We start from the raw sequence: 17,531 nt of genomic DNA on the forward strand, positions 1-17,531 counted from the left end.
ACTACTTGTGTTTTTTTGTTTTGTTTTTTTAAGCAGACTGTCACTGTGTAGCTGACTGTACTGGAATTCACAGGGTGGCCTCATACTCACAGAATGCCACTACTAGAGCTTGGCACTAGTCTGGTTTGGTTTGGTTTTTTGAGACAGGGTTTCTCTGTGTAGCTTTGGAGCCTGACCTAGAACTTGATTTGGAGACCAGGCTGGTCTTGAACTCAGAGATCTACCTGCCTCTGCTTTCTACGCGCTGGGATTAAAGTTGTGCACCACCACCACCTGGCTAGTCTTGGCTTTTCCATGAAAATAATCTGTTTTTGAGACAGGATTTTACTATGTGGCCTTGACTGGTCTAGAACTTACTATGTAGACCAGGCTGGCCTTGAACTCAGAGCCTGCCAGTGGCTCCTGGCCCTTTTTCCTAAAAAGAATGAAACAAGAACCTTAGCTTTGGGCCTGGAAAGAGAGCCCAGCACTTGAGAATAAAGAACCCAAGTTCAGTTCCCTGCCAGCATCGGAACACTTATAATGTCCCATAACTCCAGCCCCAGAGGATGCAGTACCTCTTCTGACCTTCACAGGTGTGGACATAAAATCACACACAAACACAAGGGAATAGCCTGAGCTTGTGGTCTTCTGCCTAGTACCCCCTAGTACTAGGATTATGGTGCGTGCCACCATACTTGGTTTATACAGTGCTGGAAATCAGGATCTCCATGCATAATAGGCAAGCAAGCATGGAAATAACCTAGGCATATTCCAGTATCCAGCACTGTTTAGAGGCATGTAAATCCCACATTTGACCAGAAGAATCATGAGCTTGAGGCCAAATTAGGTACACAGTAAAAAAAATTATCTAAAACAAACACAAGTAAAAGCTCATCTTCAACTCCCACAGATACACAAGGACCAATGCTGTTTAATTTTTTTAATTTGCTTTTCAGGTGGTTCACAGAACCAGTACACTCAGGGTTTGATTAGATATTGCAACATTAAAATTTCCCAATACTGACTAGGATTCCAGTTCCTTGTATACATTCTTGATGCTTTCCTCAGAGAATGAAGTGACTTTTGACAGTGATTAGCAGCAGTAAGGCTACCTGATATAATTGGCAATCCACTGGCCTGCTTCCCATCCACTGTTGAGTGTCACAGGAAGAAGACTTGGAAGCTGTTCTCTTCTGAAGCTATCCTGAGCAAGTCTTGTTTTTAGCACCCTGAGTTAGGGAAACAGCTCAGACTCATGTAATTAGATCAGACTTTTAGTTACATTAAAACTCACTGGCTTAGCCAAAGCAGAAGACACCAGGGGAGCATTCAACAAAGACTGCTGGAAGACTCAAGCCTAAATCTTGACCAAAAACTAGTGAACTAACAAAATTTCCCTCTCAACTGTAATAGGAAATTCTTAACACGTAGGAACTAGTCCTACTTTGATAAAGAATACCAGATAAGGCAAGAACATAATAGCAGGACAGGAAGCTCAAACCCCAAGTCTAGCCACTCAAAAAGACCTCACTCTTAAGCTAGAGTACTTCATTGTGCCATGGGGCAAAATGCCTTACCATTAACAGCCACTCTCCATACCCATCCTGGGGAGTGAGACATGGGGCACTTGGTTAAGACCTAGGACTATCAAAGAATTGTGTGTACCCTCTGAGTCTCCAAGAGTTAGTCATTTATATCATAGCTCTCAACCAGATGTTACTCTACTAGCTTGTATAGTAAATAGCTGTTTTCAATTTTTTTTTTTTTTTTGGGCTTGGTGTCACCGATGTTAGAAGTTTAGGCATAAAGATGGAAGAAGGAATTTGGAACAGGAAGTTTCTATCCAGGAGAACTCACACTATCTTCTTTGTAGGGGCTCAATCTTGAGCCCCTAAGGAAAAACTACATAAATTAACAGCAGACATTTGAGTTATGGGTTCTGTAAGATGTGGTATCATCTCTAGTCCATACATAGGTACCATTCCTTCAGAGCACAGAAAAATGAAGATTGCAGCCCATGACACAGTAAAAATAGCTCATTTTCATCAGACTCAGTTAATCGTTCCAGTAAAGTAGACATTGACAGCCATAGCTGCAGCCCAATTAGAGGACTCAGCTCGAGTCTACACATACGAATGCACATTCCCAGTACATGCATGTAAACAGGAAATCTAGGCAATCACAGATGACGTGGTTACATTAAGAGCATTACAGCTGAGAGGATGATGTGCAGTGGCTGAAGTCTCTGGGGACAGTGTTGCTGCTCTCCAGAAGTTTTCTTGAGGTATTATTTCATGTTGCAGCTTCACAGCAAAACTCTGCCCTTCTCTTCATTCTGTTTTCTTTTACCTTTATCCTACCTAAATATTCACACAGCCAGTTCACATTTCATTATGACAGTCTGCCCTGTTCATCCCCCAATGAATAGGGGAAACTGAATTATAGAAGATGACATCATTGGAAATCCCATGGAATAATAGTTTCACCACATTTCCAGGGATGACTTCCATACATAAAAAGCCAAAGTCACCACATAAGCCAAAACTCTAGGCCTCCGTTTGCACATGGACAAGAACCCCAGGCCTCCTTCGGCTCAGAAATCTGACGTTCTGACCATTAAGGCATTATCCCTGACAAAAATATGTTTTTACTGCAAGCCTGAGGGAATAGCAAACCAAGTGTTAGTACACACCTTCTCATGCAGGGATGCCAGAGGGATGAGGTGGTCACAAAGGAAGGGATGTGATTTTAGGTCAATTCAAGTGATCCTGATGTTGAATGATTCTATTTTCTAGTTACTGGCTTTCCCTCTAAGAATCTTAGAAACACAGATGCCAATTCTCAAACAAGCTCTGCAAATTTCTGACATTAATAAAAGTGCTTTCTTTTACCTGAGGCAATGATAAAGCCCTAGAGCTAATGTTTCAAGACTGGGTTTCGCCCCAGTCATGTGTGGTAACCTGCTTCCCTCAATTTTCATCTCTGCAGACTAGTCTCCATTTTCAGTGGACATCCCACATCACTCTCCCTGTTCTCTGAACCCCCGTTCCCTTCTCTATGTCTGAGATAAAGCCAATAGAACTGCCCAGTGGTTGGATGGAGTCACTCCCACAGTTCTACAGGTGATGCTGCTCTTGCCAGCCAACAGTGCCTTCCTAATGGGAGCAGAATGTGGCACGGCATCACAATGATCCCTCCTTCCTCAGCAAGGGTCTAGACCCTTTTCTGAGTATTTTTAGTAGTGGTTCAAATACATATGACCTTGATTTCTGTTGTGTTTATAATGATGGGGGTGAGTCCGGGCCCTCATATGTGTCACTGAATGCTACCACTGAGCCACATCCCAGTCCTTCCCTGTCATGTTTCATATTTACAACCCTGCTCACTGACTTTTTCTATGGCTGTGTTTCTCTCTTCTGGTCTGCTTTTCATTGCCTAGAAGCAGCAACATTTAACTGCATTTAAAGTTCTAGGTCATTTATAAAAATTTGAAACAAGGGAACTTCACCAGCTAACAGTGTCTCAAGAAGATGTCCCCAAGTCTGTACTGTGTCTCCTCAGTGTAACAAACCACAACCCTTTACCAACTATGTAGAAATCAGCCTTGGTGAAGAACATGACTGAGTCCTGAAAGTCCCAACAAACTTCATAAATCTCTTTTACCCTTGAAACACACAGGATTGTGCTTTCACTTCCCAGCCCCCAGCCACAAGCATTGCCAGCTCACAACCAACCATCCCGGCAGGTAGTGAGTTGATGCTTCGGCTAGGTCAGTACTACTTGGAGCACAGCACAGAGCAGAGTTCTGGCCTAAGGAGGGAAGGGAGCTCTTTCTCAGTACCAGAAGGAAACCTAGATAGATTGACTTAAGTTGAAAACCACATGATTTTAAAAGGCCATAATAACAGAGGGAGTGAGGCAGCACACTGAGGTGTTACGACTAAGTTTAGAGCACATGTTTAGTTCCCAAACTACCGAGTGCTGATGTTAGCAAAGGCAAAAGGCCACAGGCTAGGGAAGCAAGTGACCTGGGACTCCTGGTGTGTGACAGAGCTGTTCTTCTGTCTCACCATGACCTCAGCTGAGCACTTTTTCTTCATTTAAATCTCAAACTAATTGTTATGCCAGGAATAAGAATCTGGCCAAGTGACAGTCAAAGCATCACAATGAAATTCAACAGAAAAGAAGCTGGACCCAAGGCTATCAGCCAAGGTGGTATCAGCTTAGCTCCTATTCCAAAATAGGCAGTCCACGGTTCCCTGACCTCAGGCCTCCTCTGACCCCACCCATGAGGTTGGGCTATTTCCTGATCTACTTCAAAACTCAGTCCAAAGACTTTTCAGATATGCCATAGGAAGCGCTGGGACATGGGATCTTTGGTGGCTGTGCACGTGACTCAGGTGGACACTTGTTCACAGGGGCCATAAAGGAAGCAAACACCACTGCAGGAAACCATAAGGTGCAATGCTCTACAGTGTAGAGAAGATTCCTCTAGTATGCAGAGGGCTACAAGGCTACATAATGGCAAGACAGGGTGCAGGGCCTGGTACATAGCCATCCCAGTTCCCGGATGCAGCCATGCTCACCCTTGTCCTACACTCAGGCTGACAACCAGCAGGAAGCACACAAGGGAGTGACCTGGATGCTCCCAGCCCCGCTGGCTCCTCAGCACCTCTGTCCTAGGTGATGCTGTTGCTGGTGATATCTCTTCTCCTTGGCACAGATGGTTGAGCTGCTGTCAGAGCTCAAAGAGAGGGTTGTATTTCTTAATCTCCTGGAGAAGTTTTTCTTTGTCCTGGTTGGCAATGGCCAGTGCTTGTTTGGTGTCCACAAGTTCTTGCTGTAGGGTAGGCAATTCTTCCCCCTGAGAGACAAGTAGTTCACCATTAGGGAATCACCAATATGGAGTTGGGGAAGGAGAATCCAACAGAAGCATCAGTGGGGCAGTGGTTAAGACAATTCAAACAGTTTCCCAAGGGTTCCATTCCCTCTGTGGAGCTCATCAACTACAGTGACAGCAACAGCAGTGGCCACTCCCCCACCAGCTCCCATCTATAGCTGCTGCTGGTGACAGGAGCCCACACCACCCCTCCACACAACAGGTGATCCTTTAGACTTCTGGGTTTTAATGCTTCCACAATTACAACCCCCTAGAGGCTTATGAGAATGTTAGGTCGGGTCCTCACCTGCAGTCCCAAGCTCTCTCCTGTGGGCACCAGGAGCACCTGTTCTTTTGGGAGCGGCTGTTTCTCAGTCACTTCGGACAATGGCCTGTCCTGAGCAGGAGCTGGAGAAATAACCACTTTAAGTGATGAATGGCTGCCAACAGCCTGGTAGGTCCTACTTGTCAGCTACATTGACTTATCAGAGAAAGATGCAGAACAGAGAAGCCAAGAAGCCTAACTCACCGCCAAGGTGAAACACACCATCGTCATTTCGCTTCAGCACAAGATGCTCCACTGCCAAAGTGATGGGGACAGGGCCAGGGGATGTTGGATAGATGGGAGGGATATCATCCTGAAGGACAGAGAGGACCATGTGACTTTCCCACCCAGCTCAGGGCAACATATCCATAATTCTGCCATTCAGCTCAAGGCAGTCTGACACCACTGATTTTGTCTCTAGTTACATTTAGTTATTATTCCTGTGTGTGTGTGTGTGTGTGTGTGTGTGTGTGTCTGTGTGTGTGTGTGTCTGTGTCTGTCTGTCTGTCTGTGTTCTCAGATGGAGGTCAGAGGACAATTTATGGGAGCAGTTTCTCACCTTCTACCATGTGAGTCCCAGGGATTGAACTTGGGTCCTCAGGCTTGGCAGCAAGTACTTTTACCCACTGACCCATCTTGCAAGCTCACCCACACATTCCTGCAAGGTATAAGAGACATAACCAAGCCTCGCCCTTCCTACAGATGGTGAGACTGAGATTACACAACTAGCATCTTGGCATGGTTGGGTTACACGACAAAGACATGGTTAGCATCACAAATGACCTAGGTTTTGTGAGTGTATATGTGTGTGTATGCACGTTCACTTTCATGTGTTCATGCGTATATTCACGTGTGTGCATGTGGAGGCCAAGGTGTCTTACCTCAATCTTGCTCCTCCCTTTTTAAATGTTTTACATTTGTGTATGTACATGTATGTAACATGAGTATGCCTGGTGCCTGCAGAGGTCAGAAGATGGAGTCAGATGCCCTGGAAGTGAAGTAATAGATGGACACTGGGAAAGAAACTCAGGTCCTCTGCACAAGCACCCAGTGCTCTTAACTGCTGAGCTTTTGCTCCAGCCCTCTCAAAACCCTAATTCTGAGATGATTTCTCACTAAACTTGAAGCTCACTGGCTAGCAAGTCCCTGGGATGTCCTTGTCCCCACCTCCCCAGAATGGGTCTTTTTAAACACCCATCCTTACACTTGAGCGGAAACACTTTTCCAGCAGAGCTGTCTTCCTACCCCAATTTAGTCTTTTACATATGCCACCCATTTCCTCAATACTGAAATACTGGCAGATAATGCCATGAGGTGACAGGGAAGGTACTGTCACTATAGAGTCCAGAGCAGACACCATGGTCCTCTCACCTTGAGGGTGATACTGGAGTGCAGGAGTTCAATCTGCATCGGGACCACCACTGGGACTTCCTCGTCCTCCAAGAAAGGCCCCAGACCATTGAGCACTGAAGTGAAGAGCTCCAGGTCACAGCCCTGAAGTAAGAACCGCAGGAAGCCATTTTGTGTGGCCAGTGGAGAATGAACAGATGCACCAGGCCCCACCTCAAAGCGCAGACCCACAGCAGGCCTGATGTGGCCAGTCTTCGGATTTGAGGATTCCTGGGAGCTTGTGCCTTTGAGAAGAAAGCCAAGGAAAACGTATTACCACAGGGACTATTGTAAGCACTTCCCCTATGCCCTATACTCACAACCCTTGGCCAGCATATTAGTACCATCCCATCTCACATGAGTGAATGAAGTCTCGGAGAGTAACTCACCCAAAGCAGAAGTGAGGCCTAAAGTCAGGCAGTCTGAGCCCAGGAGTTGGGCTCTTTGTTAGAATGCCTCAGATTCAGGAATGGGAAAAAGCCTTGCAGGAACATGAAGCACTTAACTAAATAGTGCAAGGAAATTGCTTAAAACACAAGCCCTCTAACCCCCAAACCCTAGCATCTTTTCCTTCACATCTGTCACTCCTCCACCTGAGTTTCCCCGAGGAGAGAACAATCTGCATGGAAAAACTGGAAAGCAACTGCCCAGAGCAGTGGAAGCACCCTGCTTTAGGGATCCAGAGTGGCTATGTGGGAAGAGCCTCAGGGCAACTCTCTCAAGCATGTGCACCAGGGAAGAGATACATGGAAGGTCACAGCACCTTAACTCAAACAGTGACAAAAGGTGGCATGGCGGCACATGCCAGTGAGCACAGAATTGAGGGGACACAGGAAGAACAGTAAGGAATTCAAGGCCAGCCTGCCACACATAGTTGAGCTGCAGGTCAGCATGGACTGCATAAATGAGAACAGGCCTATAAACAAACAAGACTTTTTACTATTCAAATTATACCTTAAGACCTGGGAGGGAAGGGATACCCAAAAGGTATAAAACTATAAAAATGAACTGATCTAACTCAAGAACCTGAAGCGTCAAACAGACCAGGTTTGAGCCAGGAGTGTGGTTGTATATGACAATAATCCTAGCACTGGGGAAGCTCAAGTGGATCAGGAGTTCAGGACCATCCTCAAACATGCCACTTTCGTGCACAGCCTGGGCTACATGAGACCCAGATTCATAAATAGGGGCTGGAGAGAAGGTTCAGTGGTTAGGAGCCATGCTCTCGCACAGGGCCCAAGTTCTACCCCAGCCCCAGTGGTGGCTCATAACCATTTGTTATTCAAGATCCAGGGGATACAGCACCCTCTCCTGGCCTCTGCAGGCACAAAGCATGAACCTGGTGTACACACATCGATTCAAGTTAAACATGAAAGTAAAATCAATCCTTAAGATTTGTTAATAAAACCTAGAGTAGTGCCACACTCGAGGCTAGCCTGGTCTATAGAGCGAGTTCCAGGACAGCCAGAGCTACATAATGAGACCCTGTCTCAAAATAACAAAACACAACCAAAAAGATTTGTCAATGAAAACTGTTTTGTGAAGAAAATCAAATCACAAAATAATAAACACAGTGTAATGCAAGAGAATGGTTGCTCAGGAATGGAGGGCAGACCAGAGGCAGTGTTAGGGGCAACACCCAACAGGTGCTATGGTGCATATAGACCAGGTGTAAAGTGTAAGGTATATAAGGAAGGCAATAGAATACACTGCAGTGATATTATTTTATGTGTATTTTATAAATATTCTTCGGTATCTAGTTAAGAATCCAGATTCTTCCTGCCATCTGATGAATGTGGCACAAGACAAAGGACACTTAAACTTCCTGTTTAATCCCAGTGGGAGCTGGAGGTGAGGGTGGACACTACCCACTGTGTGTGCAGCCCAGGAAGGGCTCCAGCAGGCCTCCTGTTAGACAGGGATTCACTGGAGATCTCCTTCCCCACCCACCCCCCTGACAAGACAAGGCCGGGTGCCTCAGGGAAATCCCACCACTCTTCTGGAACAGCCACCATGTGTCTGTACCTGGGCACTGTCCATGCAGAAACTGCCAGAGGCCCACAGTGCCCAACTGCTGCAGGGCCAGTTCTTCTGCTTGCAAGGCTACCGTCAGGTCCTGACCACGAATCTCGATCCCCATTGACACTTCATTCACCTTCAGAACCAAAACTGACACCTGTCAAAAGAGATTCTTAGTTTTGATTCCCAACTTTGTGCTTGGCCCAGAGCCTACCCCTGCACAGAAGAAAGCATGGCAGCTGACCGAGTGAAGGACGAGGTCACCACTGGCTGACACTGAGCTGTTAGTCTCTGGCAATCCCTGGCCACAATTATCCAGAACAGGGCTTCCTTGAACACCACTGTCATCTAAGACACTTGTCACAGATGCTGATGGGACAGACTCTGGACCAGACTCTGCATGAAGAAGGTGATAAAAGAGGTCAATGTCAGAAAGTTCTATTCCCTTCCAACCTCTAAAAAAAAGCAGCAACTGTAAGAAACATAAAAAACTGGACATTTGAAAACTAACCAGAGAGCTGATGAATTTAAGAACTGTTATTTTTAAAGTGCAATACTGCATTTAGTCAAATTTAATACAACCTGTAAACAGAAGCAACACTGGTAGTCAACAATCAGCATAAGTATAGATAGATATACACAGAACAATATATGAACGTAAAATGAAAGAAAATTCTACACTACACACCATGAAAACGTAGGAGTCTTACATATATACTGTATTAAATAAACAAATCATAAAAAGATGAGCAAGCAGAGCATGGTAGCACATGCCTAGAATCCAAGCACACAAAAGACCTTGGGGGGGGGGGTCACAGCCTGGAGGACCTACTTCTGTTCCCAGTGGCTCACAACTATCTGTAACTTCAGCCCCAGGGGACCAAATGCTTTCTTCTGGCTTCTGAGGACACCTACACTCACATACACATACCCATACAGACATACAATTAAAAACAAATAAACATGCTTTTAAAAAGCCAAAATCACCCCCACACCAAAAAACAGAGACCAAGTGGAGAAGAGCTAGATGGTAACAGTGCATGCCTTTAATCCCAGCACTCAGGAGGCAGGGGCAGGTGGATCTCTGGGAGTTCAAGACCAGTCTGGTCTACAGAGTGAGTTCCAACACAGCCAGGGCTACATAGAGAAACCCTGTCACAAAAAAGCAAAAAGAAAAGCCTGTGGAGAAAAGCAAAGCCACCCTAGCACTGTTGGGACTGATGTACATCAGCTGGGTCACATGGACAACAGCAGCCCTCAAAAATAAGAGTTCTCACATGGCCTAGCAAAGGAAACACAGTAGTGTATTCAAGGAATGTGTGCACTGCCATGTATACTGTAGCCCAGTCACAATTACCAAGCCACACAAACAGCATGTGCCCATTATCCAGTGAATAAAGAGAAGTGTGAGTATGTAGGAAAACCTGTCATTTGAGGCAATATGGACAGAAAGGCACAAATCAGGTACTACCTCTTATATATGGTGTAAAAAACAATCAGTAAGAAACAATCAGACACATTGCAAAGAAAAGAACGATGGTTACTATGGAGAAAGGGTAAAGATGTTGGCCAGAGGGCATCATTCTGCTGGACAGGAAGAGTAAATGGTATATATGTGAGATAACATTACCATATAAACACACACATTACAATAGGGAGTTTAAGTCTAGCTAGCCTGGGTTACATGAGACCACCCCCCCCCCAATAAAGAATTAAACATAAAAATAACCTAGGAGATGTGTAAAGAAAGCCACAGGAACATATGTACTGAATTCTCTTTCATTTTGCTTAGGAAAGTACCTATTACATCCTATCTCAACTCCACTTGGGCCTGCTAGTGTGAGCATCAGCTAGAGAGAACACACACTCCCTGGACTCATGCAGGTTCACTCCTACATACCCGACTCCAAGAGCATCACAAAGCCATCACTGCCATCACTATCTACAGAAATCCGGTCTTCAGGGCCACCGCTGTCCACTGAGACACCATCAAATGACTGCTGAGAGACTGTCCTCTTCATGGAGAAAAACCGGAGCCGGGCAGTGCCCCCACTCACTGGGGCTGTTGCCCCCTCGTCTGTCCTGGTCACGACTTCCCTATGTTTAAAAAAAAAAAGTCAAAAGACCACCAATTCAGTTTTGAGGACCTGTTTGTTCCCTTTCAATTTGCCCAGCCTCAGTCTAGCACATTTTCCTAGCTCAGGCAAGAAATGTGAACACACACTTGCTGTTTGAGCATTTTAACTACCTAAACAGACAGTAACAATAAATCTCAAGGTTATTCAGGGTCGTGCCACTCACACAAGAGGCCCACTACCTACCACCCTGGTGATAAATGGTACTAAAGCACCTGCACGCATTATACAGTTCTCCTTTCTATGAATTTGTGTATGTGGATGCACACACATGTACATGCATGCACAAGATACATGGTTTCTGAGTTGGCCAGAAGAGGGTGCCAGGCTCCCTGGAGATGAATTACACAAAGGTAGTGAGTCTTCCGACTGGAGTCCTGCAAGAGCAGCAAGAGCAGCAAAGGCCAAACCACTGCACAAGTCTTTACTCAGTTGCTCTGTAGAGACCAGTGGGTAAGCTGATGAAAATACATTCCCTACCCTCAGAGGAAAGACTGGTTAAATAGTATGTTCTATGGGACTGAGTCACACATGCCCTAAGAGGGCAGATGAGAAATTATCAAGAATGGCATTTTAGGAAATGGCATTTTCTTCCTTTGGTTTTGAAACTAAAGTCTTTCCCTATAACCCTGGCTGGCCTGGACCTTGGTATCCTGAATCCCAGGATTCCAGGTCTGTGTCACCACACTAGGTTCAGGAGCCAGCACTGAAGTGTTTGTGTCCTTGAAGGACTGTGCAAAGCAAACAGCATCCCAAGAGCAAACAAAACAAAACACAAAGCTAGACACAGGTGAGGGCACGAGCAGCTCTACCTGGCTCAGCTCACATGCAGTGGGGGCTGGAGGGGAAAGGAGATATGCTGAGACAGATCTCGAAGACAGATGGCTGAAGTGACAGCTTAAAGACCCTCCAGCTCCACTGTGGGGAGTGAGTCAACAGCTAAAGGTGGGATGAAGAAAGACCCAAGTCCTCTAACCTCCACTGAGTGCTTCTCATGACAACACAGACTGTATCCAAATCATAAAAAAAGCTTTAAAGTTTTGTTTTGTTTTTTAAACTTGGTGAAGGTGGTATCTTTTTGAGACAGTGTCTCAATCTCATGTCAATCTTCTAGAATCCCAAAAGTGCTGGGATTAGGGAAGTGAGTAGCTTTAAAAATTCTTAGAGATGGGGCTGGAGACAGCTTGGTGGTTAAGAGCACTGGATGCTCTTCCAGAGGTTCCTAGCATCTACATGGTGGCTCACAGCCATCTGTAACTCCAGTTTTGAAGGATCCAACACCTTCTTCTGGCCTCTTCAGATGCTGTGCCCACATGATGCACAAACATAAATGCAAGCAATACACTCAAAAGTAAATTTTTAAAAAGAAAAGAAAGAGGGAGGCAGGTGTTGTTGAATTTTACTTCAAACTAGGCAAAGATGTGTTACATTTGTTTATGCTGTATTTGTTTAACAATGTAAAGATGTGTTGCTGATTCACTTTACCTGCAAGGCTGATCTAATAAAAAGGTGAATGGCCAATAGCTAGGAGGAGAGGAAGGACAGGTAGAACTGGTAGGCAGAGAAAAGGAAGAGAAGGAATGTAGGCTCACCAAGTACCAAGGAGAGAACAAGGGAGAAACTGGGGCCAGCCTGGGGCCAGCCAACCTGGCAGCTGCTAGGCAGCCAGGCACAGAGCAAGCAAGGAAACAGGACATACAGAACAAAAGCCCCAAGGCAAAACAGAGATGAGGAAAACAGGTTAAATTAAGTCATAAGAGCTAGTGGGACAAGAATAAGATAAGGCCTAGCACTCATAGCTAATAATAAGTCTCTGTGTCATGATTTGTGAGCTGGTTGGTGGCCAAGAGAAAGCCTGTTACAGCCAGCAAAGGTAGAGAGGAGGCTACTGTAGAAGACAGCAAGAGTGTGCTCCCCACCCCGTTCTCTTGAGCGTGCTCCCACCCACATCCCTAACCCATCTCTGCCTGGAGAAGGAAAAGTTAGTGCTTAGTAGCCTGGTTCCCAATCTTTATCCCACCACTCAGAGGTTACGTGACATACTTTCTTTTTGACACAATGGTCTATAATTAAACAGTAATAACTCAGGTTCCAGAGGAGCTGTTCCATCCTCTGCAAGTGCGTGCCTTGCTGAGATATTTCCTATGAAATGAGGCCCGGTATCAATGTGTCCCACAGAACTGGAGGAAGTCAGCAGGTAAATACCACACTAAGGGCAGAATCCAGCACACAGCAACTTTCAGTATGGTATTTATTACACACTCTTCTGTGTGTGTGTGCATGTGCGTGCATGAGTGCCTAAGGGTATTCGCATGTGCGTGTTTACAGTGCAGACCAGAGATCAGCAAACATCAGGCGTCTCCCTTGACTGCCCCATCACATATTGAGACAGGCTTTCTCAGTTAACCTTGGAGCTCCCCAGCTTAGTTAGAAATGGCGGCCAGCAAATCCAGAGTCCTCCTGTCTCCTTATCATTAGCTTTAAGATTACAGGCAGATAGATGGCCTGCTTTCTTTTATACTGGCCCTGGTTACACCAACTAAGCCACCTCCCTGGCTCACAAAAGACCCCTGTGAGGCTTCAACCCCTTCTTCCCTGGCTAACTACCCTAGCAGGCACTATACATACAGGGAACCACTTAGGACAATTCAATTCATACAGAAAAAAGTTCCAAGGATCTAGGGAGATGGGTCCTTGGCTAAAGCAGCCAGAATGCAAGATGAGGACCAAAGTTCAGATCCCCAGAACCACAAAATGCCAGTGGACATGGCACCCTACCTTTAATTCAGGTTTAGGAGGTGGAGATAGGCAAGCTAGCTAACTAGACTAGATGTCTAGGTAAGTTCTGGGCTTGACTAAGAGAACTTGCCTCAATGAATAAGGTGGAAGAAGAATCCAGAACGATTAAAAGCATCAACCTTGGACCTCCACACATGCCCACTCACAGTAAAACAGGAAAGAGGACCTGGAGAGCTGGCTCAGTGGTTAAGAGCACCAGCTACTCTTCCAGAGTACCTGTGTTCAATTCCCAGAATCTCCATGGTGGCTCACAACCATCTGTAATCCTGATCCCAGAGGATCTGAAGCCTGCTGGCCTCCTTAGGCACTGTTCTTATATGCAGACAAAACATCCATACACAAAACAAATTTAATGGAAAAAAAGAAAAAAGCTCTAATTTCTTGACTGTAATGGCATTGTCTGTGAGCCACCAATCTGTGCCAGAAGAGACTTCATCGTGCCACATTAAAAACCCTGTTTTTTTTAGACAGGGTTTCTCTGTGTAGCCATGGCTATCCTCAAACTCCTAAGAGATCCCACTGCTTCTTCTGCCTCCCAACTTGGAGGGAGGGTGTTGAGACAGGGTTTCTCTGTATTGCTTTGGAGCCTGTCCTGGAGCTCATTCTGTAGACCAGGATGGCCTCGAACTCACAAAGATCTACCTGCTTCTTCTGCCTCCCCAGTGCTGGGATTAAAGGCACACAACTCCAAAGCCTGGTCTCTTATCTTCCTAAAACCACAAGAAACTCACAGGAAAACCCATCATTTTCCAACCTTCTGACTATGCCTTTCTATGTTTTTCGTTCACCCTATTATATCCCCAATGCTTAGCACAGGCCCTATTACACAGTAAGCTCAATGTAGTCTTCCTTCTCCATTGCTACAGCAGACACTAGAGCTACAATCCCACAACAAGCAAGTGCAAGTGCAAAGGCCCAGCTCTTTTCTTCATCAGATGTGAGTCAGAGAGCATGACCTCTCTCAAGAATCAGTCTCCTCAGCTATGAGAAATACAAAGTTCTGCAGTTACTTTACTAGGCTATTATGGGGGTCCAATTAAACAAAGAGATTACAAGACTCCAATTACCATTATATCAGAGTCAGGCGCAATGGCACACACCTGTAATGACAAGACTCAAGATGAGATAGACTCAGTTATTTATTTATATATAGATAGATAGATAGATAGTTTCAGCACTAGTAAAAATTTTTGTTGCTGTGTGAAAAAAATAAAGTTCATTTCAGACAAGCCTGGGATATACAAGACTATGTCATTGGGGAATATTATTTTAAGGTGTGTGACTTGTGTTTATGCTGCATTTGTTTAACTCAGTGAAGCTATGTTACTGTGCCTGTCTTAAACACCTGATGGTCCTAATAAAGACCTCAACAGCCAATAACAAGGCAGGAGCAAGGATAGGCAGGCAGGCAGGCAGGCAGGCAGATAGTATAAATATAGGGAAACCAGGGAGGAGCAAGAGAATGAGGAAAGGGGGAAATCAGGGGCCAGTCACCCAGTCATCCATGGAGTAAGAGAAAGATTAATAGAAGTAAGAGAACAGGAAAAGCCCATAGGGAAAAGATAGATGAGATGATCTACACTAAGAAAAACTGAATAGAAACAAGCCAAGCTAAGGCCAGACATTCATAACTAAGAATAAGACTCTGTGTGCAGTTATTTCGGAGCTGGGTAGCAACTACCCCCCCCCAAAAAAAAGAGCAAAATCAACAAATCGAATACTGTCTTGTCTCAAAACTCAAGCAAACAAGATTTGGGCCAGGAGTATGGCTCAGTGCTAAAAGTACTTGCCTAGCATTTGTGAAGTCTTGGGTTCCTTAGCAACAAGAACAGAGTATGGATGCCAGGTACTATTATTCTGATATAGCATAATCTGTGTCGATAATTGTGAAGCTACACATCCTAAAAAGCTACAAATACTGACTTGAAGCCTTCCCATTCAACCAGCCATTTCCCCCCTTGGTTGGTTGGTTATTTATTTATTTATTTATCTTTGTTTTTTCAAGTCAGGGTTTCTTTGTGTAAAAGCTCTGGCTGTCCTAAAACTGGCTTTTTTAGACCAGGCTGTCCTCAAACAGAGTCTTGCCTTAAAGGTGTGTGCTATAATTTATTCATTGGTGTTTTGCCTGCATTTATGTCTGTGTGAAGGCATCAGATATGACTCAGGTTACAGATGTGAGCTGCCATGTGGGTGCCGGGAGTTGAACCTGGGTCCTCTGGAATAGCTAACAGTGCTCTGAACCACTAAGCCAGTTCTCCAGCCCCCTATTCCTTCTCTGAAAGTGCACACAGCAGACCGCTGAGCCATCATCTCTCCAGCCCCTTATTCCTCCTCTAAGAGTGCACACAGCAGGTGGCCTAGAGCCCAATGGTCAGAATTAGAGGAAAAGTAGAGTAATTAAAGGAGACTGAGGGACCACTCACTTGGCAGGAGGTAGGGACCACATTTTGTGCATGGTGGAGGTCATTCGATCTCTGCCCAAACTGAAGGCATCTCTAGTCAGGGACACAGCTTCCTTGGTGAGATCCATGGTAGCATGGAGAGCCTCTTTTGTGGCATCCTTGGTCATGTGAATAGCACTGGACAATTCCCCCTCAATGTTCTTCAAGGGTATGGGTTCCCCTTGTCCATTTATAGCAGCATCCTTGTCAGCTGGGGACTTCAACGCAGCTGGTGAGGCAGCAGTTTCAGTTCTGCTCAACTTCTTGGCATGGAGAGACTCAACTGCCTCACGGCTTTTCCCTGCTGGCTGTCGTGCAAGTGGACCAAAGTCCTGCAGCACTCCATCGTCATGCACCATTTCCCGGGATGCGCCCAGATCTTCAACGCTGCTGTCCTTCTGGATTTTCTCGGGGCTCACTGGGCCCTGGTCTGAGGAGGCATCAGACTTCAGCTCCCGGTCCTCTGACGGAGACAGCTCTGAGTCTATGAGGCTGGTAGTATCTGAGCCTGCACAGTCAGCATCAGCAGTCCCAGGGGCAGGATGCATGAGGAGAGCCACCTCAGCACTAGGGAAGAGTACACCAACGCAAGCTGTCTGGTCCTGCAGGGGAGACCCAGTCATAGCCTCTGTATCCTTGGTCAGCTGCTCCTGAAGCCCCTGAAGCACTTCCTTGAGACGAAGCAGAGCCAAGTACTGGTAGTGGTCGAGCCTCACTTGGAGGTGGGCAGGGGAGTGTACGAGCATGTGAACATCTGCCACACCCTCCAGCTCTGCCACATGCCCTCTGTGGTCCACACCAGCATCACCTTCTCTCATACCCTCTGAGGCTTCAGTAAAGCCTGAGAGGCTTTTCAAGTCCCGTTCAGTCTTCGACCTCTGATGGGACACAGACTCAGGGGCAAGAGCTTCAGAACGCACAGGACTGCCAAAGCTGGCTGACGGTTTTAGCCTCCCCTCTGAGGCCAAGAGGAGCCGCCGTGCCTGGGCTTGCTGCCAGCGGAGAGGAAGGCAGGCCCAAATGGACAAGGGGAAGGGGGCCACGAAATTCAAGGTATGGCCTTTGAAGTTCTCTGTGCCTTCAAAGTCCAAGGAGATCTGGGTGAAGTGCAGAGACCAAAGATCCTGGGAGGCTGTAGGCCTCTGAGGAGGGAGGAAGCTAGGCTGGGCTGGGAGAGAATCCATCTGGAAAGCGTGATGCAGAAAGAGCATGTGCAGAAGGCTGAAGCCCCCTGGAACCTTAGGAAAGTGACCATAACTAGAACGAAAGAACTCAGCAGCAGCAAAGCCCCGGAAGAGACTCTGCAGGTCTGGACAACTACAGTGTGGGGCATGCCGAGTATTGGTGGCAGTCATTCCAGAGGTAGATAAGACAAGTGCCTGGGGTCGATGCAGCTTTGCCTGCTCTCTCTTCTCCAGTGGGAAGCTCACCTTCATAGAGAAAATGAAACACAATTAAGGCTATCCGAGCAGACATGTGGGGATCTGAAGCTGATAGTCTTACTTCTACCAAGTGGACACACAGAACTGTAGATGACAATCTTGAAGAACTGTAGCTGTGTC

The 17,531-nt window shown here is 46.0% G+C and overlaps 1 protein-coding gene across 2 annotated transcripts in view; it reads right to left on the reverse strand.

Annotated features, from left to right (window-relative positions):
• Positions 1 to 4,014: 4,014 nt before the first annotated feature.
• The window catches only part of Bltp3a (bridge-like lipid transfer protein family member 3A), a 46,190-nt gene continuing 32,673 nt past the window's right edge, over positions 4,015 to 17,531 (reverse strand). Inside the window, exons 14-21 of one of the 2 annotated variants that reach the window (XM_051187174.1) lie at positions 15,952 to 17,399; positions 10,495 to 10,691; positions 8,839 to 8,990; positions 8,601 to 8,751; positions 6,558 to 6,820; positions 5,391 to 5,499; positions 5,169 to 5,269; positions 4,015 to 4,846 (exon numbers count right to left, since the gene is read on the reverse strand). In XM_051187174.1, the coding sequence (XP_051043131.1) occupies positions 4,721 to 4,846; positions 5,169 to 5,269; positions 5,391 to 5,499; positions 6,558 to 6,820; positions 8,601 to 8,751; positions 8,839 to 8,990; positions 10,495 to 10,691; positions 15,952 to 17,399 (2,547 nt within the window). In that variant the 3' untranslated portion in view covers positions 4,015 to 4,720. Of the gene's footprint in view, positions 4,847 to 5,168; positions 5,270 to 5,390; positions 5,500 to 5,745; positions 5,845 to 6,557; positions 6,821 to 8,600; positions 8,752 to 8,838; positions 8,991 to 10,494; positions 10,692 to 15,951; positions 17,400 to 17,531 lie in introns of those variants that run through there. The other variant, XR_007834691.1, reaches the window with a different exon arrangement.

This window comes from Phodopus roborovskii, unplaced genomic scaffold, assembly GCF_943737965.1.
Source record: "Phodopus roborovskii unplaced genomic scaffold, PHOROB, whole genome shotgun sequence".
In the NCBI taxonomy this organism is placed as follows: domain Eukaryota; kingdom Metazoa; phylum Chordata; class Mammalia; order Rodentia; family Cricetidae; genus Phodopus; species Phodopus roborovskii.